General features: G+C 46.3%; 1 protein-coding gene across 1 annotated transcript in view; it reads left to right on the forward strand.

The window, feature by feature from the left end:
* Positions 1–3,755: 3,755 nt before the first annotated feature.
* ANO2 (anoctamin 2) overlaps positions 3,756–27,500 on the forward strand; it is a gene marked incomplete at its 5' end in the record, with an annotated part of 267,613 nt that continues 243,868 nt past the window's right edge. Inside the window, 2 exons of the mRNA XM_081127869.1 lie at positions 3,756–3,776; positions 4,246–4,572. Of these exons, the coding sequence (XP_080983995.1) occupies positions 3,756–3,776; positions 4,246–4,572 (348 nt within the window). The remainder of the gene's footprint in view (positions 3,777–4,245; positions 4,573–27,500) is intronic.

Consider the following 27,500-nt stretch of genomic DNA (forward strand, 5'->3'; position numbering starts at 1 on the left):
GCTCCTCCTGGAATTTCCCATCTCTGTTGTCAATTTAGCCGAACATGCTTGAGTCCCATTTGTTAAGGCAGGTAGACTTGCTTCCAGTTCATCTATAAACTCTATCAAATCATTTAGGCATAAGTTAACTACATTTAATGACATTTAGCATTTGAATTTACCTGGATGGTGTAGTACACATTCCTACTCCCTCCGACTCTCAAGCTGATATTATGACCAAAGATCTAAAGTCCGTTTTAGGAGTCAGGGAGCCAAACCGAAGCTGCACAAGTGGAGGGTCCTAGCCCTGGTTGAAGCACACAGCACTTCTATGGCCAGTGGGCCTAGCATGGTAAACTAAGCATGGTAGCTTTTTCTTCTTTTCCAGTGACAGGCTTCCCTTTCTTGCTTCTGGGTTCATGCAGCATCCAACTTTTTTTTTTTTTTTTAAACACCCAGCCAAGGCAAGTCTCTAGTTCTAAACATTTATCTTTACTGTGCTAAATCACATTTTTTTTTTTTTTTGGTTTTAAGCTAACCTTAAGTTCCAGATGGTTCTCCTTCCTTCTAATATTTTAAGACCTTGTGACTAGATCTGTGCTCACTGTTTTGATTCTGTTAGTGACTCTATAGACCAATGGTCTCAACTCTGGTAGCACAATAGAATCACCCAGACAAATTGAGGTAGAGCCCAGGCATCACAATTAGTGCCTCTGTCTTTCTGGAGCTGAAAGACTGAACCATGGGCTGTGCTCTAATCGTTGGTTGGGGGGAGAAGGTGGGCATGAGGCCCCAGGCAGCTATGATATCTGTGTCAGAGAACAAGCAGAGGGAGCAGCCAGGATGGCTAGTGGGGCCCTGGAGGCACCTTTAGGGCGTGGTGGCTCCTGGATAGTGGTTTGATAGAAGCTTTGGGCTGCCTCCGAACCTGAGCTGTCCCAAGTCACAATTGTGAATATAAATATAGTGGTGAAGGAAGGGAGGACCCTGGTGAGCAGCACTTTTCCCACCTGCCCAGTTACACATCAGGACAGTCTTTGTCTTTTGAGTCATGCATCTTGGGGTCTCAGGCCTTCCCTGGCGTGTGGAATCCTGCTCTTGGTTCTGCTCTGGGCTAGTTGGTGGGCAGGCATGCAGAAAGGCACGGGGGAGAGGGATTAGGCAATACCAGAGACCATGGAAGGAGCGCCTCCCTTGATGTCCTGAGCTGGAGGCCGCTCTGTTGCATCACCAGCTGCATGCCCACTCCTGTCCTCTGTGTTCTGTCTCCAAGGAGTGTTTTCCAGAAACCACCCACCCTTCAAGGCTAGCTCTAGGCTTAATTCCTCTGGAAGCCTGCCTTGACGTAACTTTCTGGACTCTAACAATGTGGACAGGAGCCTACAATATAGACATGAATTATGAAAGTTTTACTCTGCTGCTCATAATTGTGTTTCCTGCGTGAAAGATGCTAAGTTTTTTAAGTGTAGGGACCAAATGTCCGAGGCTTACTGAAACTGCCCTGCAGGGAACTGGGCACATAGGCTGTTCTACAATGTGGTAACCGGCCAGATCTCTGTTTCAAGAGATGGAAGAGCCAGTGGGTACAGGGTGGAAGGGGTCAATGGGGAAAAAAGGGGATATCTGTAAGATTTTCAACAATAAAGATAAATTAAAAATAAAAGAGACAGAAGAGCTGCTGTTTGTTAATTAATTAATTAATTCACTCATTCAGCAGGGCTAAGGGCTGAGCTTGATGTACAAGGTGTAATTTCTACTCTCACGGAGCTTAAAATGAAAATAATAAGGATAATTACAGTAACCACCTTTTATTGAACACACATAAGCTAATGACTGTCTCAGGTACTTGGTGTCACATTTCCAGTTCTCATTCTTATTACAATCCTGCAAGTTTGGGATTCTTCTTGTTTTACAGATGAAGAAACAGGTTAGGAGAGGTCTCAGGGTCAGCAAGTGTCAGAGCTGAGGTCTAAGCCCAGGTGGCAGGGGTGAAGGTTAAGCCCAAGTGGCAGAGCTGAGGTCTAAGCCCAGGTGGCAGAGCTGAAGTTTAAGCCCAGGTGGCAGAGTTGAGGGTTAGTCCCAGGTGGGGAGCTGAGGATTAAGCCCAGGTGGCAGAGCTAAGGGTCAGGTCCAGGTGCACTGGGCTCTGCTTGAAAGTGTTCCTCAGAGGTGGAAGAGACTGAATCTGATCAGCTGCAAGACCTTGGCACCTTGTGGCCCCTGTCCGGGATTTTGGTGCCAAGTGGAGTTGGAGTGTTTCATCTCTCAGTCCCCTCCAGTTCTGACACCTGCAGTTCCATCGCCCACTGGGTTCCTTCCCCTCCAGGTGCTGCTGGGAGTCTTTGGAATAGCACTGCAGTATTGCTGTGGGCTGTTAGAAGGGCTGCTCTGGGGAGGGCAGAGAAGGGGCCACGGGGCTCTGAGGCCTTGGTGGAGCCGGCAGGTGCATGGGGATCCTCAAGGGCATTGGAAGCTGCCCTTTGTCAGGGGACATTCCTGCCCTCAGTGGGCCCACCTTTGGTTTGTCCTTGCTCTTTCCTTGAGGAGCTGTGCTGGCTGGTCTGGCTGCCCTGGGAGAGGCCCTAAAGCCTAAGGTTTTGGCAGGTGTCTCTCCAGACAGGGTCACCCACCCTGGCTCGCCTGATGCCAGCCTCTAGTCTGGGAATTATAAGAGATTATGACAGCCATCATCCACAGGGACTCCTATTGGTGGCTCTAGGCTCCATGTGTGTGTGCTTGTGTGTGTGTGTGTGCGCACACGCGCGTAGTGGGCGAGACCCCCACTTCCTTCTCCATTTTCCTCTCCTGTGGCCAGTGTGACGCTGGAACACTAAGGCTCTGAGGAGATACGACCATATTTTAGGCCCATCCCCCGTGTGTCTCCCTCAGTGCCTCAGTTTCTCTGTGTCCTGCTTTCCCATCACTTGAAGTGACTTTGCCTCCTTTGTCTCCCCCTTTCACAGATATTCCCCTGATCCCTGGCTCCGCACGCAGGCTGAGCCCTCGGACAGTGGCCAGGGGCAGCCAGGGCACCAAACAAGGACAGCAGTCCCTCCAGGTGCCGGGTCCCCGAGCCCCAGGTCTGCAGGGCAGCTCCCGCCGACATTCTGGGCAGACCGGTGAAGAGAGCTCCCATGGCAGCTCCGTGAGTACCGGGGTTGGGGGGCTGACCCCCTAAGGGAGCCTCTTGTCTGGGGAAACTCTACTCTGGGGGAGGCGTGTGTGTGAGAGAGGGAGGGAGAGAGGGAGAGAGAGAGAGACAGACAGAGACACCCAGGGTTTTTATTAGGCTCTTTTCCTTTCCTTTCTCTCGTGACAGGGTAACGTCCCAGCCACGCTGGGGTCTTTTGGTCAGAGGACAGGGAAGGAGGAGGTGTGAGAGGCCAGGTGACCCCAGCTGCTGGTCCGCAGACTCCGTGCCCCCCCCCCACCTCTGCCTTGGTGGCTCTGGAGGCTTTCCCCTGTGCCTGGTTGCCCAGGTGACCTCTCAGGTGGCTGCGAGGCAGCTGGGTGCCAAACAGCTAACAAACAGGGAGCCGCCCCGAGGGGAGGCAGGTCCCGCCTCTGCTCCGCCTCGTTCTTTCTCCTCTCTCTCTGTCCCCTCTCTGCAGGTGGACAGAGCAGGAGTCAGTCTCTGGGGCCTCCCGCACGCCCCCGCCAGTGGCTGGAGAGGAGGAGGAGGGTGATGTCGGGCTGGGAGGGGCATAGTGTAGAGTAAATCCCCGTGGGGTGGGAGTGCGGGTGGGCCAGGTGCCCCGAAACTGGCCTTTGTTCCAATGGATCCCGAGAACCTGCCAGTGAGTACCGTGTGCACACGCGTGTTGGCAGGTTCGCACGGAGGTGGTGTGCCACTGTGTGTCAGGGGGCGCTTAGGTGAGGGCGCACGCACAGATGTGTGTGCAGGGGTGCGGTGCAGAGAGGCTGGGTGTGGTGACTGTGCACGTGTAGGAGCGTGTCTGTGGCTGTGTGTGGAGGCGGTGGTGTGGCTGTGCAGGGGTTTGCTGCTGAGCGAAGCGTGTGCGTGAAGCGGGAGCAGGTGTGAAGGCACCCAGGCCTGGGCTCCGGACGGGTGGGTGGCAGGCTGTGTGGGCTGGGTGTGGCAGATGAGTTTAGGCCACTCTGTCCTTTCACAGGGGCAGCTGGGACCTCTGGGCCGGGGCGGGTTGCCTCCTAGTGCACCTTTTTGGGCCCAGAGCAAGGGCAGCCTCTGTCTCTCACCCCTTCCTCACCGGACCTCACTATTTCTGCTCTGTTTTCTCTGGCCAGGTCATCAACAACTACCTGGATGCCAATGAGCCAGTGTCCTCGGAGGCCCCTCTGAGTCGCATGCTCTTCCATGACAACCAAAGGAAAGTCGACTATGTGCTCGCCTACCACTACCGGAAACGCGGGGCGCATCCCGGCCACGGCTCCCCTGGCCATTCGCTGGCCATCGTCTCCAATGGGGAGACTGGCAAGGAGCCCCATGCTGGGGGCTCTCGTGACATTGAGCTGGGGCGGCTGGATGCCCTGGAGGAGGAGAGGAGGGAGCAGCGGGAGGAGTTTGAGAGCAACCTGATGGAGGCTGGGCTGGAGCTTGAGAAGGATGTGGAGGTGAGGTTGGGCAGGTGTCACAGGGTTGTGGAATGGGATGGCCCTGCGGGGTTGGGCTCCTGGTGATCAGCGTCACCTGCAGGGAACCTTGGCTTTGTTCTGGAAGGTGGATTTCTTGTTTTGTTTTCTGGTGCAAAACCAGATTTTCTTGCCCAAGGACTTGAGGAAGAGTCTTTGTATAGCTAGTGGCTCTACCTAGGGGATCCCGGGTAGTGTGTGTGTGTGCATGCATGTGCACCAGTCTGTTGTGTGGGAGTTGACCTAGTAGAGACTGAAGGCAAGACATTTCTTCCTGGTGGTTTCAGGCCCCCATCCTGTAGCCTTCTCCGTAATGGTTACCTTGGGATGAAGCCCCTCCTTGCTTGTTGAACTTGGGATCAGAATTCTGCTATAGGGGATCTACTTCACTAAGGCATATGCTTTCCTGGGACACTCTGAGGGAGCTGATTATTTGGGAACTGAATCAACTGATTACTTGGGGAAGGAACACGTGATCTATATATATTCTCACCTCTGGTAAATAGCCAGCTTAAGGGAATCCATGGAAATCCATTTATCTCTATATCTGTCTGTCCATCAATCCACCTGCCTGTTTGTTCATTCATTCATCCATTTGTCCATCCATCCATCCATCCATCCATCCATCCATCCATCCATCCATCCATCCATCCATCCACTTATTTATTCATTCACTTACCCACCCATTTCTCCATATCACAGTGATCCTTTAAAAATGACCTGCCATCACCATACTCTCCAAACTCATTTCCTACCCTTCCCACCCTCCTGCACCTGCTCCAGCCCACCAGCCTTATCTTGTATGTGTTGGTCACCCTCACCTCAGGGCCTTTGCACTGGGTGTCCCCTTTGTCCTCAGCCCCCTTCTCCAGGCTTGTGCATACTTACTGCCTTACCACACACCTTTGCTCAAATGCTGCCTCCTTCCACACATCTTCCCTGATCATCCCAGCTAGAATACCCTTCCCCATCACTGTGTTCCTTGATCCTGCCTTACTTTTCCTCACACTTAGCCCCACTACCTGAAATAACATGAGTGGTTTATTTGCTGTTGTTTTTTTAATCTGTGTCCCTGCCTGCTCCATCAAGGCAGGGGTCTTGTTTGGTTCATTGCTGTATCCCCAACACCTAGGACAGAGTCTAAACAATAAAGTAGTAGGTGCTTAACAAATGTTACTTGAATAAATAAGTGATCTCCCTGAGTCTCAGCTTCCTCATCTACAAAATAATAGACTGGGTTATAGTTTAACATGTCCCATCAAAGACCAGGGCAATAAAAACATCCAGCACAATATTTGGTACATAGTAGGTGCTCAATAAATGCTCACTATGATTCTTTTAAGAGGTGTCATGCTGAGGGGTGAGGTGCCATTCTCACCATAAACCTGTTTTGTAAGATTCAAGTTAACACTGTTCCCAAACTGGAAAGGACCCCCAGGGGTCATTCATTCATTCACTTCTCTGTCCCCAGGCAGGATGGCATGTGGCCTGGCTCAGACCTTTGTTGTGCTGACTAATACTGCTTATCCAGACCCTTGACTCAGGAGCTACTTCTCTTGCTATTCTTTCCGCCAGTGTAGGGACAGCATAGGGCTGCTTGGGGGTCCCTTGCTGTGAGCGCGCTGATTTTTGCCTTTGTAATCCCAAAGCTCACTTGGTGCCTCTGATTGGGGTCTGGTGGGAAGGTTTGTTGAGGTAGTGGTGTGTTTTGAGGGCCAGAGAGCTTTTGACACTGCAACTACGGCAGGCTGCAGTCTACATACCTGCCTGTAGGTGTCAGGGGTGGAGGCCTGGGCCTTGGTCCCCTGCTCAGTTGGGAAGCAGCATCATGCTCAAGTCATGGACTCGAGTCCGAATACAGATGTTCGCATCCCAGGCCTGGCATATACCAGCCTCACAACTTGGGCAGGTGGTTTGATCCTTTTGAATGAAAGTTTCCATGTCTGTAAAATGGGAATAATAATACGTTCTTCACTGGGTTGTTATGAGTATGAAACAAGGCAACTAACGAAAGTATCTGGAACAGTAACTGCTATTATTACCATCTAGAGTCACCAGATTTAGAAGGTAAAAGTGCATGATGCCCAGTCAAATTCGAATTTCAGCACAACAAATAATTCATTAACATAAGTATGTCCCTTGCAATATTGGGGATATATTTATACTAAAAAATTATTCATTGTTGGTCTGAAATTCAAATATAACTGTCCTGTTGACTTTTACTACTGCTACTAGTGTCACTGCCCATCTTTACTGCCCTCCTGCATGTTTCGTTTTAATTGTTATTGGATTTTCTTGGCTTTGGCTGGGGATTGGGACAGACCAGTGTTAGATGGGGCTGTGGCATGGGTCCTGGATTGTTGTCCTTGTTATGTAACCACCAAAACCTCCTACCTCCCGGCCCCCACCCCTGGCTTCAAGGTTTACTTAACTCCTCCTTCATGGGGTTATTTCAGGTTACTCAGCTTCCCTGATGCCCCCTTCTACCTCCACCACTCATGTAGTCACCAGGACCTACTATCTTGCAGTGTGTTCTCTCTCTCTCTCTCTATCTCTCCCCCCCCCCCAAACATTTATTATTGTTATTAGTTTTGGGACCTCTGATGCAGAGTTGAGTTCATCGCACTTCTCAGTCACGGTGCATTATTATCATTGGCCTGCGCAAGGATCCTCTCATTACTTATTTAAATACCCCCTTCGCTCTTCGCTGCTTGCTCACTCCATAGGCAATCATTCCAAAACTTTGTGTTTCTGGGAAATGTATAGTGTTGTTCTTGCTTTATGTATTTTTTTTTTCATTTTTAGAATTTAGCACAGTTTTGTTTATTGTTTAGCACAGTTTTAGAGTTACAGAAAAATTAGAGAGAATTCCCGTATACCCTGTACGTGGTTCCTCTGTTATTAACATCTACATTAATATGGTACATACAGCACCATTAATGAACCCACACTGATATATTATCATTAACTAAAATATATACTTTATCCAGATTTACTTAGTTTTTACCTACTGTCCCATTTCGGTTCCAGAATTCTACCTTGCATACCACATTACATTAAGTTGTCATGGCTCCTTAAGCCCCTCTTGGCGGTGACAGTTTCTCAGCACTCCATGCATTTTGAATTATATAGGGCACTCCATAGCTCATTCTGTTTCCCACGTTTTTCTCTCAGTGCTATATTTTTCAGACCATTCATGTTCCGCATGTGCAGTTAATCCATTTTTTCCTGATGGGTAACAGTTTGCAGTCACCACAATTTACCTAGTCACTCTCATAGTGGTCATAGACATTCAGGTTGCCTCCCACTGTGTGCCACCCCACAAGATTGAGAATGAATTGCCACCTCCTTCAGGGCCAGTGGTCCATGATCTTCTCTGTCCCCCACCCCCAATGCCATGTTGGTAAATACTGGTTAGAGATGCATTAGCTGGAGCCTGTGAGGGTGTGAACAATTTTCTGGGGCCTGTTGGGGTCTGAACAGCTCTCCTCTGTGTCAGGATGCTCAGTCTCTGGCCTTGAGCAACATCTGGAACTGACCCCTCACAGGAGAGGGGACATTGCTTGACTGCCCCTGGTGGCAGCTTGGAGAGCAGGTGCAGCAGCCCCACCTGCTCAGTTGTCCCCACCCTTCTAGGCTGTGCTATATTTTAGGCTCTGGTTTCACTTTGATTTAAAGATAATTGAAGAGAAAATGGGTTTCTATCAGAGACCCATTAAAAATGACTCATTCAGCCCTGCAGATCAAAGGAACATCAAATCTACCAAACTCTGAATATTGCAGAATCATTTCCAGCTTTAGTTGCTACTGGGCACACTTTTGACAGGATGATAATTGGAGCTTATCTTCCATTTGGTGCTTCACTTTCTCATTTTGTGTCATATTTCCATGTATTGACACTGTCCATGTTCATATTTTAAAGACAATTCAGTATTTTTCAGGTGACTAAACCACAGTTTTCTTATGTGCTTTCTTACGTTCGGCCACTTGATTAGAATTTCACTGAAAGACATCACTGGAGATGCCTGTGGGTGACAGAGACACCTGCCTGCTCACTGCTGATTTGGGCAAATAAGGGCCACCTGTGTGGAGATGGCATCACTGCCACTGTCTTCCCTCTGACCCTTAGGGAGCTTGTGTCCACAAAGCTCTCAAATCTTGCTCTCCTGGGAAAATAGGTCTTAGGAAGTTTACTGATCCTTAGGAAAACCTTGCTGTTTGGTTTTCTAGGGCAACAGTGTCCCCGGAGGCCTTCCTGCCCATAGCTCTGCCTTAGGCATTGAGAGCAGGTTGTTGGGTGCTGGAGTGAGGGGAATAGTGTATTTCTGTACCCCTGCTACTCCATGATAAAATTAGTCTGTTTCCTCCTCAGGAATGGGGTAGGGGTTTGCTTTCTTAGGAAAGGCTATAGTGAATGCAGAGAAAATACGGATGTGGAATTTAATGATGCCCCAGACTATGCCGTTCCTTGGTGATGACTTCTGTGCCCGCACAAGTGTGGGTAGCAATCACACTGCTGTTGACTCAGGCTAATCACTGGGGGAAATGGGATGATTTCCCCCTGGCTTTGGATGCTTTCCTGTCCCACTTGCCCCACCCTGAAGCAGCATGATGGGGCCTTGGGCTTCTCACCTGTCTCTCTTTCCTGCCCCAAGGGATTTTCAGGGAACACAACAAAGCTGCAGCAGCCCCTGCCCCTGGGGCCACACAGCGGAGCAAAGCAGAGCCACCAGGGCTGGCTGGATCTGGTCTCCGAGGGGAGCCTCGAGGAAGTCTGGGGGTGGGGATTCCAGGAGAGGCAAGGAGGGGAGGTCAAATACCCCAAACCCGGGTAAAATATCTATTTCCTTTTTCAAAGAGTTTATTATTTAAAAATTAACAGTCGGCATTCTCACTTGATGATATGGCAAACCCATGAAGTGGTTGAGCAACTATTGTTTTCCTGTCATAGGAAACACCAAGTGCCTTGTCAAGCTTGTGGTGAGCAGAGTTGTGCCTTGAAACTAGGTCTCCTAACTCCTGCTCCCCTTGGTCTCTGAAGATGGCTCTCCAGGGGTGGTTTTGGGCTACGCAGTGAACAGGCCTTGGAGATAAGCACTACCCAGGTTATGAAAGAAACTGGGCATCAGGTGGAGTGAAAAGCCAGCTGAGGGTTTAACTAGAGGAGGCAGGGTGGCTCCTTCTCAAGGCCTTTGTGTTGGGTGTCTTTCCTTCATCTGTTGACAAGGGCTTCTAGTGGTCTCCAAGATCCCTCCACAGGGGCTGGAAGGAGTTTCTGGGTCTTAATTATTTGCCAGTCTCCCCCTATAGCAGCAGAGGACAAGCACCAATGATGGACCTGGCTAAGGGCTTCTGGCCTGGGCACCACCTCAGCCGGCTGTTTGTTTTGCTGGGTTTCTGTTACCAGATACAATCTGTGAGGTATGAGAAAAGGGGATCATAGGATATTAGAACTAGAAGGGCTTGAAATTTCTTTCAATTCCGTCAGAGAGCAGGAATTGGATGTGACTTGTACAAGGCAGCAATTTTCAACCAGTGTGCCGCAAGAATTTTAATGGGGAAACTTCAAATTGGCCGATCATGTTTCATTTCACAGCTTAGTTTTGTTTGTGATTTTTCTGTTTCTTATCTTTTGGGTTCTTGAACTAAAATTGTCCTGAGTTTGAATTTTGGAGTTAAGTGTGCTGGTGTTTTTAGGACCTTTGTAAAAGGTTCTGCAGAGAGCACTGTCACCTGGGGGTGTTCAGCTCCTGCGGGCCTCCAAGGGCCCTGCCTGCTGGACATTCCTGAGCATTCCTGCCGCCTTCTCCCGGGAGGGCTGACCTTTGTTCTGGATGAGCAAAGGGTGAGTGGGTTGGCCAGTCTGAGCTGGGCGATGGCCTTTCTCCAGCAGAGATAAAGCTCCTGTTTACATCTGGGCTACAGACAAAAGAAACGTCCCCGATGTGTTCGCAGCCTTCCCTCTTCTGTGCACCATGACTGTAAGGAGCAGCACCGTGAAAGCAAAAGGAAAAAGACCTGGCAGGATAGTTACCTGAGTCACTGTCTTCTGAAGTGGACAGTGCACTGTGGAGACCCCAGCTTCCTATCCCTCCATCCCTCTTGTAGGAATCTCCCTGGAAAGATTCATGGAAATTGTCATTTATGGGAACCCTGGGTTCATTCTGATGTCTCCCAGAACGTGCTCACTGTCCCTTAAGCATTGCTGGTTTGGAAATCTCATTTGCTGCATAGCACCCCACCATGGCCAGCAGTTGGCCTGTCTGTCCAGCTCAGCAGTCCAGGGGGTTGGGTGTGGGCCTGGACTCGGTGGCTGCTGATGTTCTTATAACTGTCTTGTTGAGTTTCTGCTTGGGGATCCATCGCTGCCAGGTGTTGAGGAGTGGGGTAGGTCTGGCTGTGGCTGTTTTAGCTAAAGCTGTGTTGCTCCCTTGTTCTTAGAGCTCTTCTAGGTGAGGGAACTTACGCTCAGCTCCTCCACAGGCCTTTGGAGGGTCGAAGCTTCCCAGACCTCAGAGAGGGCTTGTGAGGTTTTAGCACCTTTACGGAGACAGGACGGCCGAAGGAGCGGAGTTGGATGGGTGAGCTGTTCTGTTGTGTCTTCTTTCTCAAGTGCAGACAAAGGCTTGGGGCTGAAGCCATGGGACCTTCAGAGTCTGCATGGGCTCGCTGCTGGCTCCTGGTACACCCCCATCCATGGTCACAGCCCTGTGTTGCTGTGTACTGTCCTCTGAGGAGTTGGAAAGGACATCTTCGGACTGACTCGGGGCACAGCCTTTGAATGGGGCCTGGGGTCCCAGCTCTGCTAGTGGAACATTTAGCACACCAGTGACTCAGTGGGAGTTACTTCCTACCTGTCACCTGGGCTTCCCCAGCAGTAGGGTGTAGCAGGAAGAACTTTGTGTGGAAGGCGATGAGTGGGACTTGCCTTTACGCAAGTCTCTTAGCCACACTGGGCCTGTTTTCATTTATTTTTCTTTTTGTTAAATTTATCTTTATTTTTGAAAGTATTACAGATGTCCTTTTTGTACCCCCCCATTGGTCCCCTCCACCCTGCTCCTTCCCTGAGATGTGAAGCCAGCACTTTTCGGGGTAGAATGTCGTAAAACAAAGGTCCTTATTTTCACAGTGCTTTGTAGGAACGGTGTGGATTTCTTTTTGGCTTTGGGTTTTCCCTCTTTGCCAGTGGGTCCAAGTGGGCTCTCTCATCTGTCTACATTTTGCTTTAATTTTCCAATTTTTTATACTTCCTATGAGCTGAGTTGAATTTCCTTCCCATTTTCTGAATGAAAGAACATGTCTAATTGTGCATTAGGCAACCCTGAAGGGAGGAGGCGCAGGGGTTAACTGTCTAGTTGGGAAATGAGAGTGATATGGATTCACGTGTGCTGATTACTTTTTTCTGGGTTCCCCCTGTAAAATGTCTCACAATTTCAGTTATTTAAATACCATGATCATGATTTTTGAATACCGCTGCTTACCGGTTTCATGATTTTAAGCAGAAGCAATTACTACTTAAGCTGTTATTTGCTCAATATTTTTGCCAAGTTGGTTCACTCATTAAACTTATATATATTTTAAAAGCAAATATATTAGTATCAAAAATGGAGAACCAATATCACTGGCCAACAAATAGGCAGTAACTACAAAAATAAACCACACTAGAAATAAAATAACATCATAATTTTTGGCTGGATACAATAGGTTATAGAAGGTCCAACGTTGATGGTGGTGATGGGATTGCTTACTCTTAGTTGAGAAGGAAGCTTATTATATATGGTACACCTGAAACTAAAATAATACCGTATGTCAATTATACCTCAATTAAAAAAATAAATGATTTTTTTTAAAAAAGGAAGCTTAACCAGTGTCAAAGGGGTGAAAGACATATTGCATCAAACTGAGGCTTCCTCTTTGCAAAATCATTGAAAAGAGACTTTCTCATTATTTACAAGAGTTATGTGAGGCTGTTGTATCTGTCCATAATCTGGTGCTCCCAGTTTTGTGCTTGGGATGAGCAGCACCACCGGAACAGTATACCCTCTGGAGCTTCACTTGTCCCTGATAGATTGAAGGCTTCAAGAGGAGGAATTGTATTTTATTCTTTATTTTTGTGTGCAGTGTCTGACACACAGGAGATGTTCAACGTTTGTTGAATTGATTCCAAGTATAATGAGTAGCAAAGACAATACATGTAGAGTTGTTCATGGGAGGGAGAGGTCCCCAAGAGCTGGGGTTGGCAGGGAAGGCTTTCCAGAGAACATGGAGCCCTCTCCCCTCGCCCTAGCCCTGTCCCCTCTCACAGCAGTCTGGAACCTTAGCTTTCTCCTACCTGAGTCCTCTCCCATTCCTACTTCTTTGGCAGCAGTTTGCCTTTGGTTCTTCAATCTCCTTTCCCAACCAGTGAAGGAAATACCATAGCAGTCTGCAGCCCCCTCAGAGCCACCCACCCTGAGGGGAGGGCTAAGGGAAGCAAAAACTAAGGGTGGGACAGGGAGGGAGGGAGAGAGAGATAGGAGTTGGGCTGTGTGTGTGTGTATAGACCTGTGTGGTGGACCTGAACCCTTATAGTCTGCCCTCTGATCCAGTGTTGAGGGGATTTTGGTGACCTGCTGCCGGAAGAGGTTGAGTCCTGGTGATTGTTAGCATTTTTTTCTTCTTTCTTCTATTTTCCATGTTTCCTTTCTCTCTAGTTCTCTCTTCTTTCCTTTAGCAACCTCTAGCTCTGTATTGTTGGGCAAATTCCACAGCCCAGGGAGATTAGTGTTGTTATGGACTTGGTAATGTTTGTGTTGATGCCAGGCTAGTCTCCATGATGCAATCTGAAAATCCTTCAGGAAAAGACACTATTTCTTGTGGACAGTGTGTCACGATCCGTCCAGTGGCTATCTCCTGAAGGCCTCTCTCATACTGGGACCCTGCTTTTCATCCAGTCACCAGAAATCTCCTTCTCAGTGTTTCCAAGAATACTTGTCTTCTCCCTCCTGTCATGGGGCCTCAGGAATCTAGACCCTCCCTTTCTGAGCATTTTACTGTTGTTTCTGAAGTTATTAGTAATGACAAAAAACACTTCCACTGTGCTAGGTACATAGAGTAACTCATTTAATTTTTATAACAACCCCATAAAGTCTGTTACTGCCCCTATTTTGCAGATAAAACAGGTTACATAACTTGGTGAAGGTTAAACAGCTGGTGCCAGCAAGGGATTCAGATCCTGAACTTGAGCTCCCAGTCACTGCAGTGTCCCACCTCTCCAGGGTGAAGGCTTTTGCCCTCTGAGCTTGGTATGGGGAAGGGAACGTCCTTACTCTCATCACTTGGGGAGTCAGAAGCTAAAGCAGGTTCAGGAGAGGAGAAGGGAGCCTCTGAACTTGAGAATATTCTGTACTCACTTCTTTGTCCCATTCTGCCCACCTCTCTCTTCCCTCTTATCTGCCTAGGTGGCAGGTTGTGGGTTGGGGAACAGCTGAATTCCTGCAGGTACCTTTTAATTACCCATGGGTTGTGTTTGTGGCAAGAATCAATCTGCCCAGGGCTACCTCTGAGACAGCTGAATGGGTCTGGAGCCAGCAGGCATGGGTGACGGGTGGCAGGGGTTCCCAGGAGGGTGAGGCTGGTGGATGACACAGCAAGAACTGGAGAAACAGCACAGGGTGCAAGGTGGTGTCTGGAGCCACCTTAGGGCTTCAACACAGAGGACAGTGAGCCAGTGTGGAAGGTCAGCTCTCTCTGGGAGCAGAGCTGGGATGATCCTGTCTGCAGGCATCAGGAGGCTGGGACCAGGAGGCGCTTGTCCTGGCATGCTCAGCCCCCTCTTCTGTGGCTTCTCCCTGCCTGCTTTCCCCATCATTCTTCCTCCTTCGCTCCTCTCCAAGGTCTTTCTCTCAGACCCTTCATTAGAACTCTGCTTTGCAGCTGTTGCACTTTTAATAGGGATCAAAGCTTTAGGCGAATGGTGGTATATTGGGCACCAGCAGATGGAACAGGGCTCTGGAAATCATGCCATATTGGCTCTTTCCTTTACCCCATGGCCCCAGACAGGCCTCCCTCCTTCCTCTACCCCAGCTGTCATAAGCTGCTTACATGGGAGCCTAATGCTGTAACAGCCAGGCAACATTTGGGATGCAGCTCCCCTTACGCGCAGAGGCTTATGCAGGTCTGGGACGAAGGAGGAGGTCGGTGATATGGTGGGCACATTTGGAGAGGCCAGTGTTTAATGAAGGAAACAGAAGGCAGACTGTTTTTCAGGGCCATGCAGGATGACCCCTGTAAATGTGCAGGTTTATTCTATGTGTGGGCTACTTATGGAGGGTGAATGGTTAATCTGCTAACAGCCTCTTGCATTCTGGGTCATTCCCTCCTGCTGCTAGGATGCTCAGGAAATGGAAGCTAATTCAGTCATTAATCTTAGCCTAAGCCAAGCTGAATCAGACAGGCATGCTGGGATGTTCCTCCCTCAAACACAGAGTGTCATTCCCTCCAGCACCAAGAGCTGTGGTTATCTGTGCTAGCACTCACCTCCACTGTTTTAGGTAACTGCAGATCACCTGCACAGACCTTGTCTGTACATATATATCTGTACCCATCCTAACTGTCCTGCTATAATCACTAGAACCAACAGGGGCAAGGCTGGAAGGTTTCCTGAAGGAGAAAGTTCTGGTGTAAAGCAAAGTTGGGAAGCTAGACTGAATCCAACCCCAGCTCAGCCACCAAGTGATGTCTAACCTTGGGCAAACCATAGGATGCCTCCAATCGCTGCAGTCTTACCTGATCTGTTTGAGTTGCTTCAAACAAGACTGGCACATCGTGGGCACTTAACATCTGTCAAGGAAGCAAATGATTAAATGAAATAACATATGTCAAAAGGCCTGGAGCAGTGCCTGATGTGAGGCATATGTCACAAGCTGTTTTAGTTGGTATTCTAGATCCTTAATCTCAGGTCCAAAGATTCCTACAATGCTTTTGTTTTTTTCTGGTGTAAGTGTACCTGTTTATAAATTGGAGGTACTCGCCCGTCCTAATGATCTCTGTTCTTCTGGCTTCATGGACCAGCGTGAGTCTCCAACACCCGCCTGCTGTCCAGATGCCCTGGAGAGCCCCCCTACAAAGACAGCTGCTTCTTTCTCTTTCTCTCCCTCTTCCTAGAGCAGGGGTGGGGAACGTCCAGCCCGCAAATTCATTTGGTCTGGCCCTGCCAAGGCAGCTGCAGGCGGGACTTGAAATTCAATAAATCTAGGAGCTTTTTTCATAGCTAATTTTTAAGTTGATAATTTTGTCTGGCCTGCAAGTGATGTTATAAATATCCAAAAGACCCTTGGCAGAAAAAAGGTTCCCTATCCCTGTTCTAGAGTCCTGGAAAGCTCGCCCAAGAGCTCAGACCCCATATCAAATACCTCACCAGAAGGCTGAGTGGTCCCCAGGGAAACTCCCCTGGAATCACTGGATTGGTGAAAGGTCATCCACCTTAGTGCCTGGGTTGAGCTAGAAGTCCAGCCTGCTATATGGAACATGTGTTTTTAAAATTCCCATCAAATTTTAAATGTACTAATGTAGCTTGTTAGAGTGAGTCCTTTTTGAAAGTGAATAATCGGCCTAATTTATCTGCTTTCTCACCTGGACTTTCAATCTCAAGTTTGTTGGAAGCAAGGCACACCCGTACCTCTCTCACTGAGCCTTGGTTGCAAAGGGTGTCTCCTCCTATGCAACTCTAAGCACCATCCAGCTTGTGAACCTACTAGAGGAAGTGAGAATACAAATTGCCTCTTTTGCTTGTTCTCACAGTATCTCAAAACTCAGGAGGGAAGTTCATCTTGAGGTCTAACCTCAATCCCTCCAGAGCAACCGTATGTTGATGAAGGAACAGGTCGGATGGCATGCATTTGATTGGCCCCACTGGGTGTAATGCACATGGGAATTTGTCTCAGGAGCCTCATTTTGAGCTTCCAATGTCCTAGGCAATGGAGCCAATGGGAGGATTGGAAAATACCTTCTTTGTGAGCCTGAGGAGGAGGGAGTCTGGTCCTCTGCAGATCGGAGCTCTTTTCTCGGCTTTGTCTCAGATTCAGGACAGATCTGGTGACTTTTCCCAGTTCTTCAATTTTAGAGTTTTTGGCTGGTTTGGGTTCTTGCATCCCTTGTTTTCTGCAGCATCTATGAGCAGGTCAGCTCACTGTTTTCTGCAGAATCACTTTCGTTGGTAGGCTGCTTGAGATGTCTGAAGGTCATCTTGTCCATGTCCCTGCCTCTGGAATGGGCTTCCTATGTCCCATGGCTTCGAACATCTTCTCAGACACATCTCCATCATATCAGATAATATCTCCCTATGCTTCATAGTGACAAGGTTCTTTCTGGAGTCTGACTTGAACCCCTCTTGCTGCCATCTCAACCCCTTGGTCCACACAGTCCTGCACTCTAGGGAGGCAAAGAACAGCTGCTTGGCTCCTCCCCTGTTCCTTACTTGTTCTTGTTGGGGTATCACCTCTGTGCATCCAACTTGTGAATCCCCCAGCAATTTCTCTGTCACTAGATCACATTGCAAGCTCCTCTCCAAATGCTGTCTGGCTGCTTCCTGTTCCAGGCATCTCCCTCCCACCTGAGTATTTGTGTTTCTGATTATTTATCCCCAGATGCAACGGCCACATTTTTCCAGGTTGAATCTGCTCGTTGTTACTTCCTGCCTGGGTTTGCTGACATCTCCAGGTCCCTTTTGCAGGCTTGCTCGGCATGGAAACATGAATTTCTGGCCTTCAGAAAGCAAACCATGAAGGCAATGGGATGGGGAGAGCCGGTTTCCCTGCCGAGAGGAGCCCCACCCAATCCAAAGTCCAGGCCCTCCCCAGGAGAACATCTGAACGACGAGGAACACAGAAAGCCATCAAGAGCTGCCGGCGGGGGTCGACCTAGAGTGAGACCTGTCCCAGCTGTCCGGCTTCTCTTAGTCTCCCGGGCCCAGAACAAGGAGACGCCTCCTGCCCTCTTGGCCTTGACTCTTTCCAAACAGCCATCACCAGTTCTAATTAAATACTCAGCAGATAAAATGACTGAGCGCCAGATGAGGGGGTTGGGGGTCCATTTCCTGTCCAGGGAGGGGGCTGGGCCAGGAGGGCAGGGGACACAAGTTAAATGCTGAGAGAGAGAGAATGTGCCCCCCAATTTTTTTTGAAAAGGGAAAGTTTATTTCATTTTAGTTTTTTCAATTTTATTTTACTGTAAGTCCTGATGACTCGGAAATCCAGAGTTGGAAGGGAACTTCGAGAGTGTTTGTGCTTGTCTCATTTGAGAGATGGGGACCCATGGAAGTTCACTAGCTTCAAAAGCATTTAAAATCGTCCTCTGCCCTCTAGATGGGCACTGAGTGTCAGGCATGGAAAATAAGACTCTTGTGACTATCCAAACAGCCTGGGCTTCGGCTTGCCCGCACCTTTCCTAGCTCTTTACCTTGAACCAGCGCTAGAAGGAGAGGTTGGGCCCAGCAGTACCTCTCCAGCCTCCCAGGCTCTTGGTGCACCGAGATTACACTGAAACCCAAGGGTGCGAACGGGGGTGAGTTGGGTGCTGCTCCTGAGAGACTGTGAGAACTGAGTGGCAGAGGGAACTGGGTAAAAGCAGGACTCACGCTTCCCGCCCCATCCCCATCCTCTGCCTCTCTACCCCCCACAGCCTCTGAGATTTGAGCATGTTGCTGCTAGTTAGGAGGCTTCCTCAGAAGATGCTGATGAATTTGGACTGATTTTTAAAGTTCATCTGGGGAAATAAACAGCTGCAGCTTGAAACACAAACACACACACTGTGCTGCCGTGTTCCCCCACCTCCCCCACTGACCCCCCTCCTTGATCTAGGAAAAGCGCACACACCCAAGCCCTGTGGAAACACAGAAACCCATGTGAATCATGTGTGATTTGAATGACCACTGTGCAAAGGAAGAGGGATTAGCTGTCCTGCAGGCTGGCAGGTACCGCGCCAGGAGACTGCATGGTCTTAAGAACACGTGTCTAGGATCCTAGGGACCTTTGCACCCCCGGTTTGTGGGACTTTTTGCAAGACAAGAGCCGTTTCTCTCTCCTAACGACCTTCTGCTTCCCTAGGGAAGCAGGGAGGAGAAAGGGAACAAACATTTGTGGTCACCTGAGTACATGCCAGACTTTTATATTCTCTTAACAAAATTATCGTGAAGTAGCAGTTGTTGTGAAATTCCTGTTCCCATTTTATAGAAATGAAGCTGGGACTCTTATTTCAGAGCCAGGCCCGGCACTGCTGTCTTATTTATTCCCCTGGGCTCTACGGACCTACCTGTCAGAGGACCTCAGAATCATGGCACTTAGGGCCATGTGATTTTGGGGGGTAGCTGCTAACCCACCAAGTGCATCTGTTCCCTCCTCCAAAGATCAGAATCATGCAGTTTGGCTCTTCGACTGAGTTGTTAGAATTCTCAAGAACATGAAGTCTGTAGTCCTCTGAGATGTGGTCAGAAACGACCGTTAAAGAGATATTTGCTGGTCCTCAAAGGGGGAAGCACTATCTAGAGCAGTGATTTTCAACCTTTTCATCTCATGGCATACATAAACCAATTACTAAAAATATATTTTTTGCCTATCTGACAAAAATATAGGTATAATTTTGATTCCTTCACATCAGACTTCTATTGTTGTGTAGCTGCTGTCATTTTATTTGACAATCTTAGTAAGGGAAAAGAGGTCAGTGCCCCTGACAAAACAGTCAGGTATTGCATGTTTTAAAAATTCTTGCAGCTCACCAGTGTGCCGTGGCACACCGGTTGAAAATACCGGTTTAGAGGGATGTTTTCATCAATGAATCTACAAAGCACCTACTATGCCTGGCTGCTGTTGGGCAGAATGCAGAGTCCCACTCAGGCAGACAGGAGGGGAGTCTCCTCCACCGCAGCGAGAGACAGCAAGCTTCTTGGGCTGCAACTTGCTTTCACATGCTCCTCTTTTTTTCTTCTGTTTTCTTTTTTCAGAAACATTTCTTTTAACCATTACCCCATCCCGTTATGACCTGCTCACTCCTCCTCCTCAAAACCAGGCTTAAATAAACTTTTTATTGAAGCATAACATAAAAAACCACACAAATTATAAGTGTACAACTTGATGAATTATCACTGAGTAGATACACTTGGGCAACTGCCATCCAGATGAAGAAAGAGAACATTTCCAGCCTCCAGAAGCATCCCCCTCAGCCTCCACCCAGTCACAGGCCCCCACCCATAGGTCATGACTATCCTGACTTCTAGCATCACACATAAGTTTGAACTTTATAAAAGTGGAATCATATAGTGTGTTTTCTGTATCTGGCTGTTTTTTTTTTTTTTTTTTTTGCTCAGCCTTAATTGTGCGAGTTGCATCTATACTATTGTGTGTAGCTGGTGGCTTATTCATTACTATAGTGGTATTTATTTAATTGTTTGAATGTACCTCAGTTTACTTATGCATTCTATTGTGATGGACATTAGGGTTGTTTCTGGTTTAGTCTATCATGAATAGTGTCCCTAGGACTATTCTTTTGCATATCTTTTGGTGAATGCATTTCTGATGGGTATATACTTAGGAGTGGAATTGCTGGATCATATGGTCTGTATATGTTTAACTTTAGTAGACACCACTGAACAGTTTCCAAAGTGTTTGTACCAATTTATACTTCGCATTAGCTGTGTATGAGAATTCCAGTTTCTCCACACACTTGTCAAGTCTTGGTATTGTCAGTCATTTAAATTTGAGCCATTCTGGTACATGTGTGGTGCTATTTCAGTGTGGTTTTAATTTGTATTTTCTGATGGCTAATGAGATGAAAAACCTGTTCATGTTTTTTCTTTTTCAGCCATTTTGATATCCTCTTTTGTGAAGTTCTTGTTCAAGTCATTTGACCATTGTAAAATAGGGGTTATCTGTCTTTTCTTCATTGGTCTGATGGAGTTCTTCACATATTTTTGGTATAAGTCCAGTGTTGAATATATGTTTTGCAGATATCTTCTTTCCACTCTCTGGTTTTCCTTTTCACTCTTTAATTGTGCCTTTTAGTAGGTAGAGGTTCTTAATTTTATTTTAGTCCAATTTATTGATTGTTTTCCTTTATTATCCGTGCTTTTTGTGTTCTGTTTAGGAAATTGTCACCTATCCAAGTCATGAATATATTCTTTAATGTTATCTTCAGAACCTTTATTGGTTAACCCTTCACATTTAGATCTATAATCCACATAAACTTGATTTTTGTGTGTGTGGCATGAGGTATGAGTCAAGATTAATTTTTTCTTCATGTGAAATCTGATTGATCCAGCATCATTTATTGAAAGAACCACCTTTCCCCACTGCTCTGCAGCATCATTTGTATCATAAATCAAGTGTGTGTGTGTGTCTGCTTTTTGGACTCCCTAATTTATTCCATTCTCTGCTTGACTATCCTCATTTTTTTTTTTTTTTTGAAGATCTAATAGGGTTTATTAAGCAATTCATGAATTGGGCAGCATCTCATCTAGAAGGGCACTTCCAGTACCTCATTATCTTAATAACTGCACTTTATAATAAGTATCCCATAGGCTTTCAAAGTATTTTTACTTACTGTTTCCATTTCTTTACGTCTTAGAAGCTACTTCATTCTGTCTCTGTTCCCACCACTCTGCCCCAAAGGCTCTTGTGTAGATGACCATGGTCCTCCAGTTGGTGCTAAACCGAACAGAATTTCTTTAGTGCTCAGCTTCCTGAACCTTTTCGCCACACTCAGCACAGTTGACCATTCCTTCCTGTTTGAAACACTACCTTCCCTGGTTCCAGACTTTTCTGATTTTCCTCCTATTTCCCTGGCCACTTCCTCTAAGTCATCTTGGTTGGGTTGTTTTCTGTCTGATTTTTAAATGTTGGGCTTCTTCAAATCTCATTCCAAGGTTCTCTTCTTTTCTCATTTTACAGTTATTCTCAAGATAATTTTTAATTTCCAACATTTCTGTTGCCAGTTTTAGGGTAAGAGAACTCCCAAATTTGTATTTCCAGTTACAGTTTTCTTCAGAGCTTAAAATCATGGATTATTTCAATCAGAATTTTTCCTCAGTGGATCTCTTTCTGAATTATTTTTTTCAGTCCAGAATTTTCTTCTCTTTACTACCTCTTCTCTATGCACCCGGCCCCCGAATTAGGGTTTGAGATGAGGGATTTAATTTCTTTGAGATTTAGTTGCCAAAAATCATTAATTGGGGGGAAAGATTATTTCTCTCATTTAGAAGGAAGTTGAGAGAATTGCCTGAATTATTTCTGTAAATTTCTTTGCTCTCTTTAGAGATGGATAATATCCTCATAAAATATTCATTGTCATCCCAGTTTGGGTTATAATAAGCACCTCTCATCTTCAACGTTACTGTTTTCATTGTCATTCTAGCCCTATGGGTTGGTGGGGCTTAAAAGAAGGGAAAATGAAGGCACAGAAATACCAAGTGAATTCCCCCACTACAGCTGGTGGTCAGACGTAGGTAACAAACCCCTCAATTTTTTCCATCAAACCCTCCTCACAAAGAACACTGGTGATCCTCAAAAATCTAGAGGTGCAAATGTCCAATCTCCAGCCTTGACTCTTAGTCCAGAGGAGGGAAAGAGGAAGGAAAGAGCTGCCCTTTCACTCCACTGTGGGACTGCAGAACAAGTCTATTTACTTGCTCTGGCTTAGGCCCTGTGATTCTCCTTGTTCCTCATCAGAAGCACTTTAGACCCTTTATAGGCCAAAATCATCCACCATATCTCAGAAAGCTGGGGGTTCAGTGTCATAAGTGACTACTAATCAGGATTTCAATTAGATTTAAATGTATTTTTTAAAAAATATATCTTTATTGATTTCAGAGGGAGGAAAGGAGAGGGAGAGATAGAGAGATAGAAACATCAATGATGAGAGAGCCATTGATCGAGCCCGCGACCTGGGCATGTGCCCTGACCGGGAATCGAACCCCGAACGCCTGGATCCCAGGTCGACACTCAACCACTGAGCGACGCAGGGCCGGGCTCAATTAGATTTAAAGTTTTTCTTTTCCGTTGTCCACTGGCTCTCCAATTTGAGCATTATCAGAATCACCTAGAGAGCTTGTTTATGAATATGCCTCCTCATATACTTTTATTAGTGGTTCTTCTAGGGACTACAATAGATAGACTAATTTTCCACAGTCTACTTAGAATCAGTATTTTACCATCTTAAGGAAAGCGTAGAAACCTTACTACCTTATAACTTCCTTTTTGTCTCGTAGTTGTCTCCTGTATTACAGTTACATAAATTGAAAGACCCACCAGAAAATGTTATGATTTTTACTTTTTACTGTCAAACATATTTTAAAGAACTCAAGAAGAGAAGAATGGTGTATTTCGTTTACTTAGCTATTTACCATTTTTGTGGCTCTTTCTTCATTCCTGATGTTCTCAAGCCAGAACTAGAGGGCTTCCCCTGGGGCTCCTCTGTCTATACTGGTGAAGCCCATCAGTGGGTTTGGACTGCCTTGAGCCTAAGTGGGGCTGGATACAGGAGGGGAAAAACACCAGTTTGGTGTTAGTTCACATTGATCCCCCCCATCTTCCTTCTACTGTCTACTCTTCAGAATTCTCAAATAGCTGCTCCGTACATTCTGTTCTGAATACATAGTTGCATTCAGAGGAGAAGGCACAGGGAGTGTGCTCTCTTCATCTTTCTAGAACTGGCATCCCTGGAGGGCTTCTCTAAGACATAATTTTTTGGACCCCACCCTGAGAGTTTCGACTCAGTTAGTCTCAGGTAGGGCCTGAAAATTTGTACTTCTAGCAAGTTCCCAGGTGATGCTCATGCTGCTCATCCCAGACCACATTTTGAGAACCACTGATATAGTCTGTCCTTAAATAAAGATGGGAAAACTCTTCAGGATAGACTATAGGTCGAGTTCCTGCATTTTAATAACATTAAGGTCTCGATGGTCTACTATTGAATAAGCTGAGGGTGAAAGGACAGTGGAAATCTGTTAGTTGAACAGATGAAGAGATTAAAAGAAGTAAAACATGGTGGAGTATACTATAGATTACTTGGCGAAATAGGAACTATGGCTGATGCTTTACTAATATAGAACTTGAAACCTGTGGGAATGTTGTGATGGGGAATTTCCATTATGAAGATATCTGCTTTAAGTATACATTTTTTTAAAGCAGAACATCATGGAACGTCTAGTAACTCTTAAATTTCTTTGTTTATAGACTATGTTTTAGAGTACAGAAGAGACAATAAGGGGAACTAAATTTTGATCTGAATTCTGGATAATGAGGAAAAGATGGTTGGCAAAAGAGGAACCCGTTGTTCATGCCATCTTGGCAATGATGAAAGCACAGAACATGGGGCATGATCAGATATATGTACCAGACTTCATGTAGATATATATGTTTTTAATTTATTGATTTTAGAGAAAAAGGAAGGAAAAGAGAGAGCAAGAGTGAGAGCGGGGGAGAGAGAGAGAAACATTGATTTGTTGTTCCACTTATTCATGTATTCATTGGTTATTGGTTGATTCTTGTATGTGCCCTGACCAGGGATGGAACCCACAACCTTGGCACATCAAGATGATGCTCTATGCAACTGAGTTACCAGGTCAGGACCATATAGATATTTTTTTCAATTAAAAAAAAGGTAACTCTGATCTGAATGTCTATCACAAGAATCAGCTTTTTAGAAAAGAGATTCAAACAATGGTAAGTAATTCTGAGGCTACAAAGAAAGAGAAGACGTTGAAAGGAAATGTGCTCACGCAGCATGTCAGATTGTAAACAGACACACCCCAAACATGGGCAGAGTACTGCATGAGGTTTGAATGCAAATAAAAAGACAAACTCTTATGATGAAGTAAGTTAGGGATGCCCATGTACTGGGAGAGCTGTCACTTGTGAAATGGTATTTTCTGTGTCACTGCTAGAGGAAAGAGACAGCAGGAGATCCTGTCTGTGATGCATTGCTGGACATTCCACTGTGCTGAAGAGGAAGATAGTCACTGGAGGAAGGGACATAGCCCAGATTTGTGTATGAGGCCATGCAAGATATTTATCCAACTGTAACTGTCAATCAGTGGTGTGCCAAGTCAGACATTGCATCTTTGTGAATTCTCTCCCTCCTACCTCCTCTGTGATGCCCATTTTCCTCTCTATACCATTATTTGGGGCCTCATTAAAATTGAGTATAATGAAAATGCATGTTCATCTCCACTTTGAGGACGGTGACTCTGTCTTTTTTCAATTCCACTCCCTAGTCCCTAACATAGGGCTTGATAAAGGATTGCTGGATTCACTTCTTTCTATCTCACACTTTGATGGGTGCCTTTAGGAAAACCCTGGAAGACAGAGCATCTCAAGAATAATTAACTTCAGATTAGGGTATTTATAAAGAAAGAGCAGTCTATTGATCTGTTCTGAGTGTGTACCTGTGTCTTTAGCTGTGGATGGAAGGCCTTCTTCTGATGGCCCCAAAGCACTTAAGATAGGATCTCATTCCATTGTTAATGCTGTTCCAATGGTACCAGCTCAAAGCACATTCTGCTTCGCCAGTGGACTGGCACTGGGGGTACCAGCATCTCTCAGGGCAGCTGTCATACTAGAGGAATGAGTTCTGCAGCCACAAGAGGCCTATCACCTTCCCCAGACCCCTGGGGGAAATTTTCCACTAGCAAGGACTCAATACCGGTGGGAGTGATCACTTCTGGGCAGATCTGGTTTTCCCAAGATGCAGGTCTGAGCAGAAAAGAAAAAAGGAAAAAAAAAGAGTGGAATTTAAAGCCCCAGGGGCCACAGATAAAAGAAGGCACAGACCCAATGAGCCGATGAGCCCTATTTTCCATCTGTGTACCTGTTTTTGCTTGTCCACAGACACATTCCTCTGATTGTCTTTCATTTCTGAACTCTTAGCCCCAAGAGTTATTTGCACACTACAGTGATTCCTCCAGGCCACCAGGAAGCAGTAAAGAGCCTTGTAGGGGTGCTATGCTAAGTGAAACCCTACAAGCCATAAAGAGTTAACATTCACTTGAAGAAAGGGTTTACTTCTCAGTCAGGCACTAACTGCAAAGGCTTCATTTTCCCTCTACTTGGGAAACCCACTTTGTCATTCTTGGGTTGATTGTCCATTTGATGGCCAGCACACCCACTCTAGCCTTCTCAGTGTGGCACAGGGGGCTGTGTAGAGAAGAGGAGACATGGTCCTGGCTCCCAAGAAAGCCAGTCTTGGGAAGGAGATAAAGACACTTATCAGACACTTATCCTATAGCTTAAAAGTCCCATCCTTGTGAAGCTGTCCTGATTCCTCTTGCCCGGGCTCATGAGCTCTCAAAACTGGCCCAATATTTTAATAAGTCTCTTCTTGTAGTTCGATTAATTCTTTGTCCCACAGTTCCCAGCTGTCTGTAAGCTGGGATCATGCGGAATTAATCTCTACCTCTCTAGGGGTGAGCAGGGAAGACTAACTGTTAAGCACTCATGCCTTGGGGCCAGACAAACAGGATTCAGATCCCTGTGCAACTGCCAGAAGTTTTATCTTTCTCCTTAAGACTTTGCATTTTCATTTAAAAACGGCGGACATATCAATACTATCTTCCCCACAGAGCTTATGTGAGGGTTAGAGAAGATAATACTTTCAAGGAGTTTATCGCTGTGCTTGGCATATTGCAAGTGATCAAAAAAAATTACTTCTCCTGCTGCCTTCTTTCTCCCCTCCTTCCTTATTTCTAGAACTTCCCATAGTGCTTGGCACAGAGAAAGTGTGCAGAAGATGTTAGAGGAATGACTAACAAAATGACCTAACAGAGAAAACTGATTGTGACTCAGTGAGATGGTTAGTTGGGCCTTTAGGAATAGTCATCCCCCATTTCCCTGGACACTGGTGGCAGGCTCGGCAGGGGAATGGGGCCGCCCCTGGGGATCACAGTCCCCATCGTGGAAGCCGTGGATTCCTAGGGTCGGTCTCAGGGCCCCTTCGTGAATGATCTGCCTCGAATCATACATTTTTACTGAGGGTGCTGCCATGTCAGGTAGGGTTACTTACTTAAGTAATTTAATATTGGAGGACTTAACCTTCCTGTATGTCAATGAATCCATCATTACATTTCATTGGGGTTGGAGGCTAGTGAGTGTAGCTCCTTTTCATCTGTGGATTTTATTAATTGCTTATTCCTTTCCGTTTGTTTTTTTTCAAGACTCAGGCTTAATTCTTAATTGTGATTAGATTCGAGAGATATAATATTTACTAGAAAATTTTTTATTGTGGTTAAATATACATATTTTGAATCACACACACACATATATACACACATAATGTTATACATACAATTTAAAAATAACATAACATTTTCATTCTAACCATTTTAAGTGTACACTTCTGTCGTTAAGCACATTCACATTGTTATGCAACTATCACCACATCCGTCTCCAGAACTGTTTATCTTCCCCAACTGAAACCCTGCACCCCTTAAACCCTAACTTCCCATTCTTCCATCTCTCTACCTCCAGTTCCTGGCAACCACCATTCTACTTTCTGTCTCTACAAATTTGACTTTCCTGGGTACCTCATATAAGTAGAAGCATACAGTGTTTGTCTTTTATGACTGTCCTTGTGTCCTTTTATTTCACTTAGCACAATGTCTCTAGCATTCATCCATGTTGCAGCCTGTGTCAGAATCCCCTTCCTTTTAAAGGCTGAGTAATATTCCATGTATATACCATGTTTTGTTAATCCATTATCTGTCAATGGACACTAGGGTCACTTCTACTTTTTTGGCCGGTGTGAGTATTGCTGCAATGAACATGGGTATACAAATATCTGTTCTAGTCTGTTTCCCTTCTCTGCTTTTAAACTTGCTTGGGAGGGTCAAGGCAACTTAGATTTGTAGGCTGTGAAGGGCCTAAGAGAGGTTGTCTGTTCAGGGCCTC

This window comes from Miniopterus schreibersii (assembly GCF_964146895.1).
Source record: "Miniopterus schreibersii genome assembly, chromosome: 2".
Classification (NCBI taxonomy): Eukaryota; Metazoa; Chordata; class Mammalia; order Chiroptera; family Miniopteridae; genus Miniopterus; species Miniopterus schreibersii.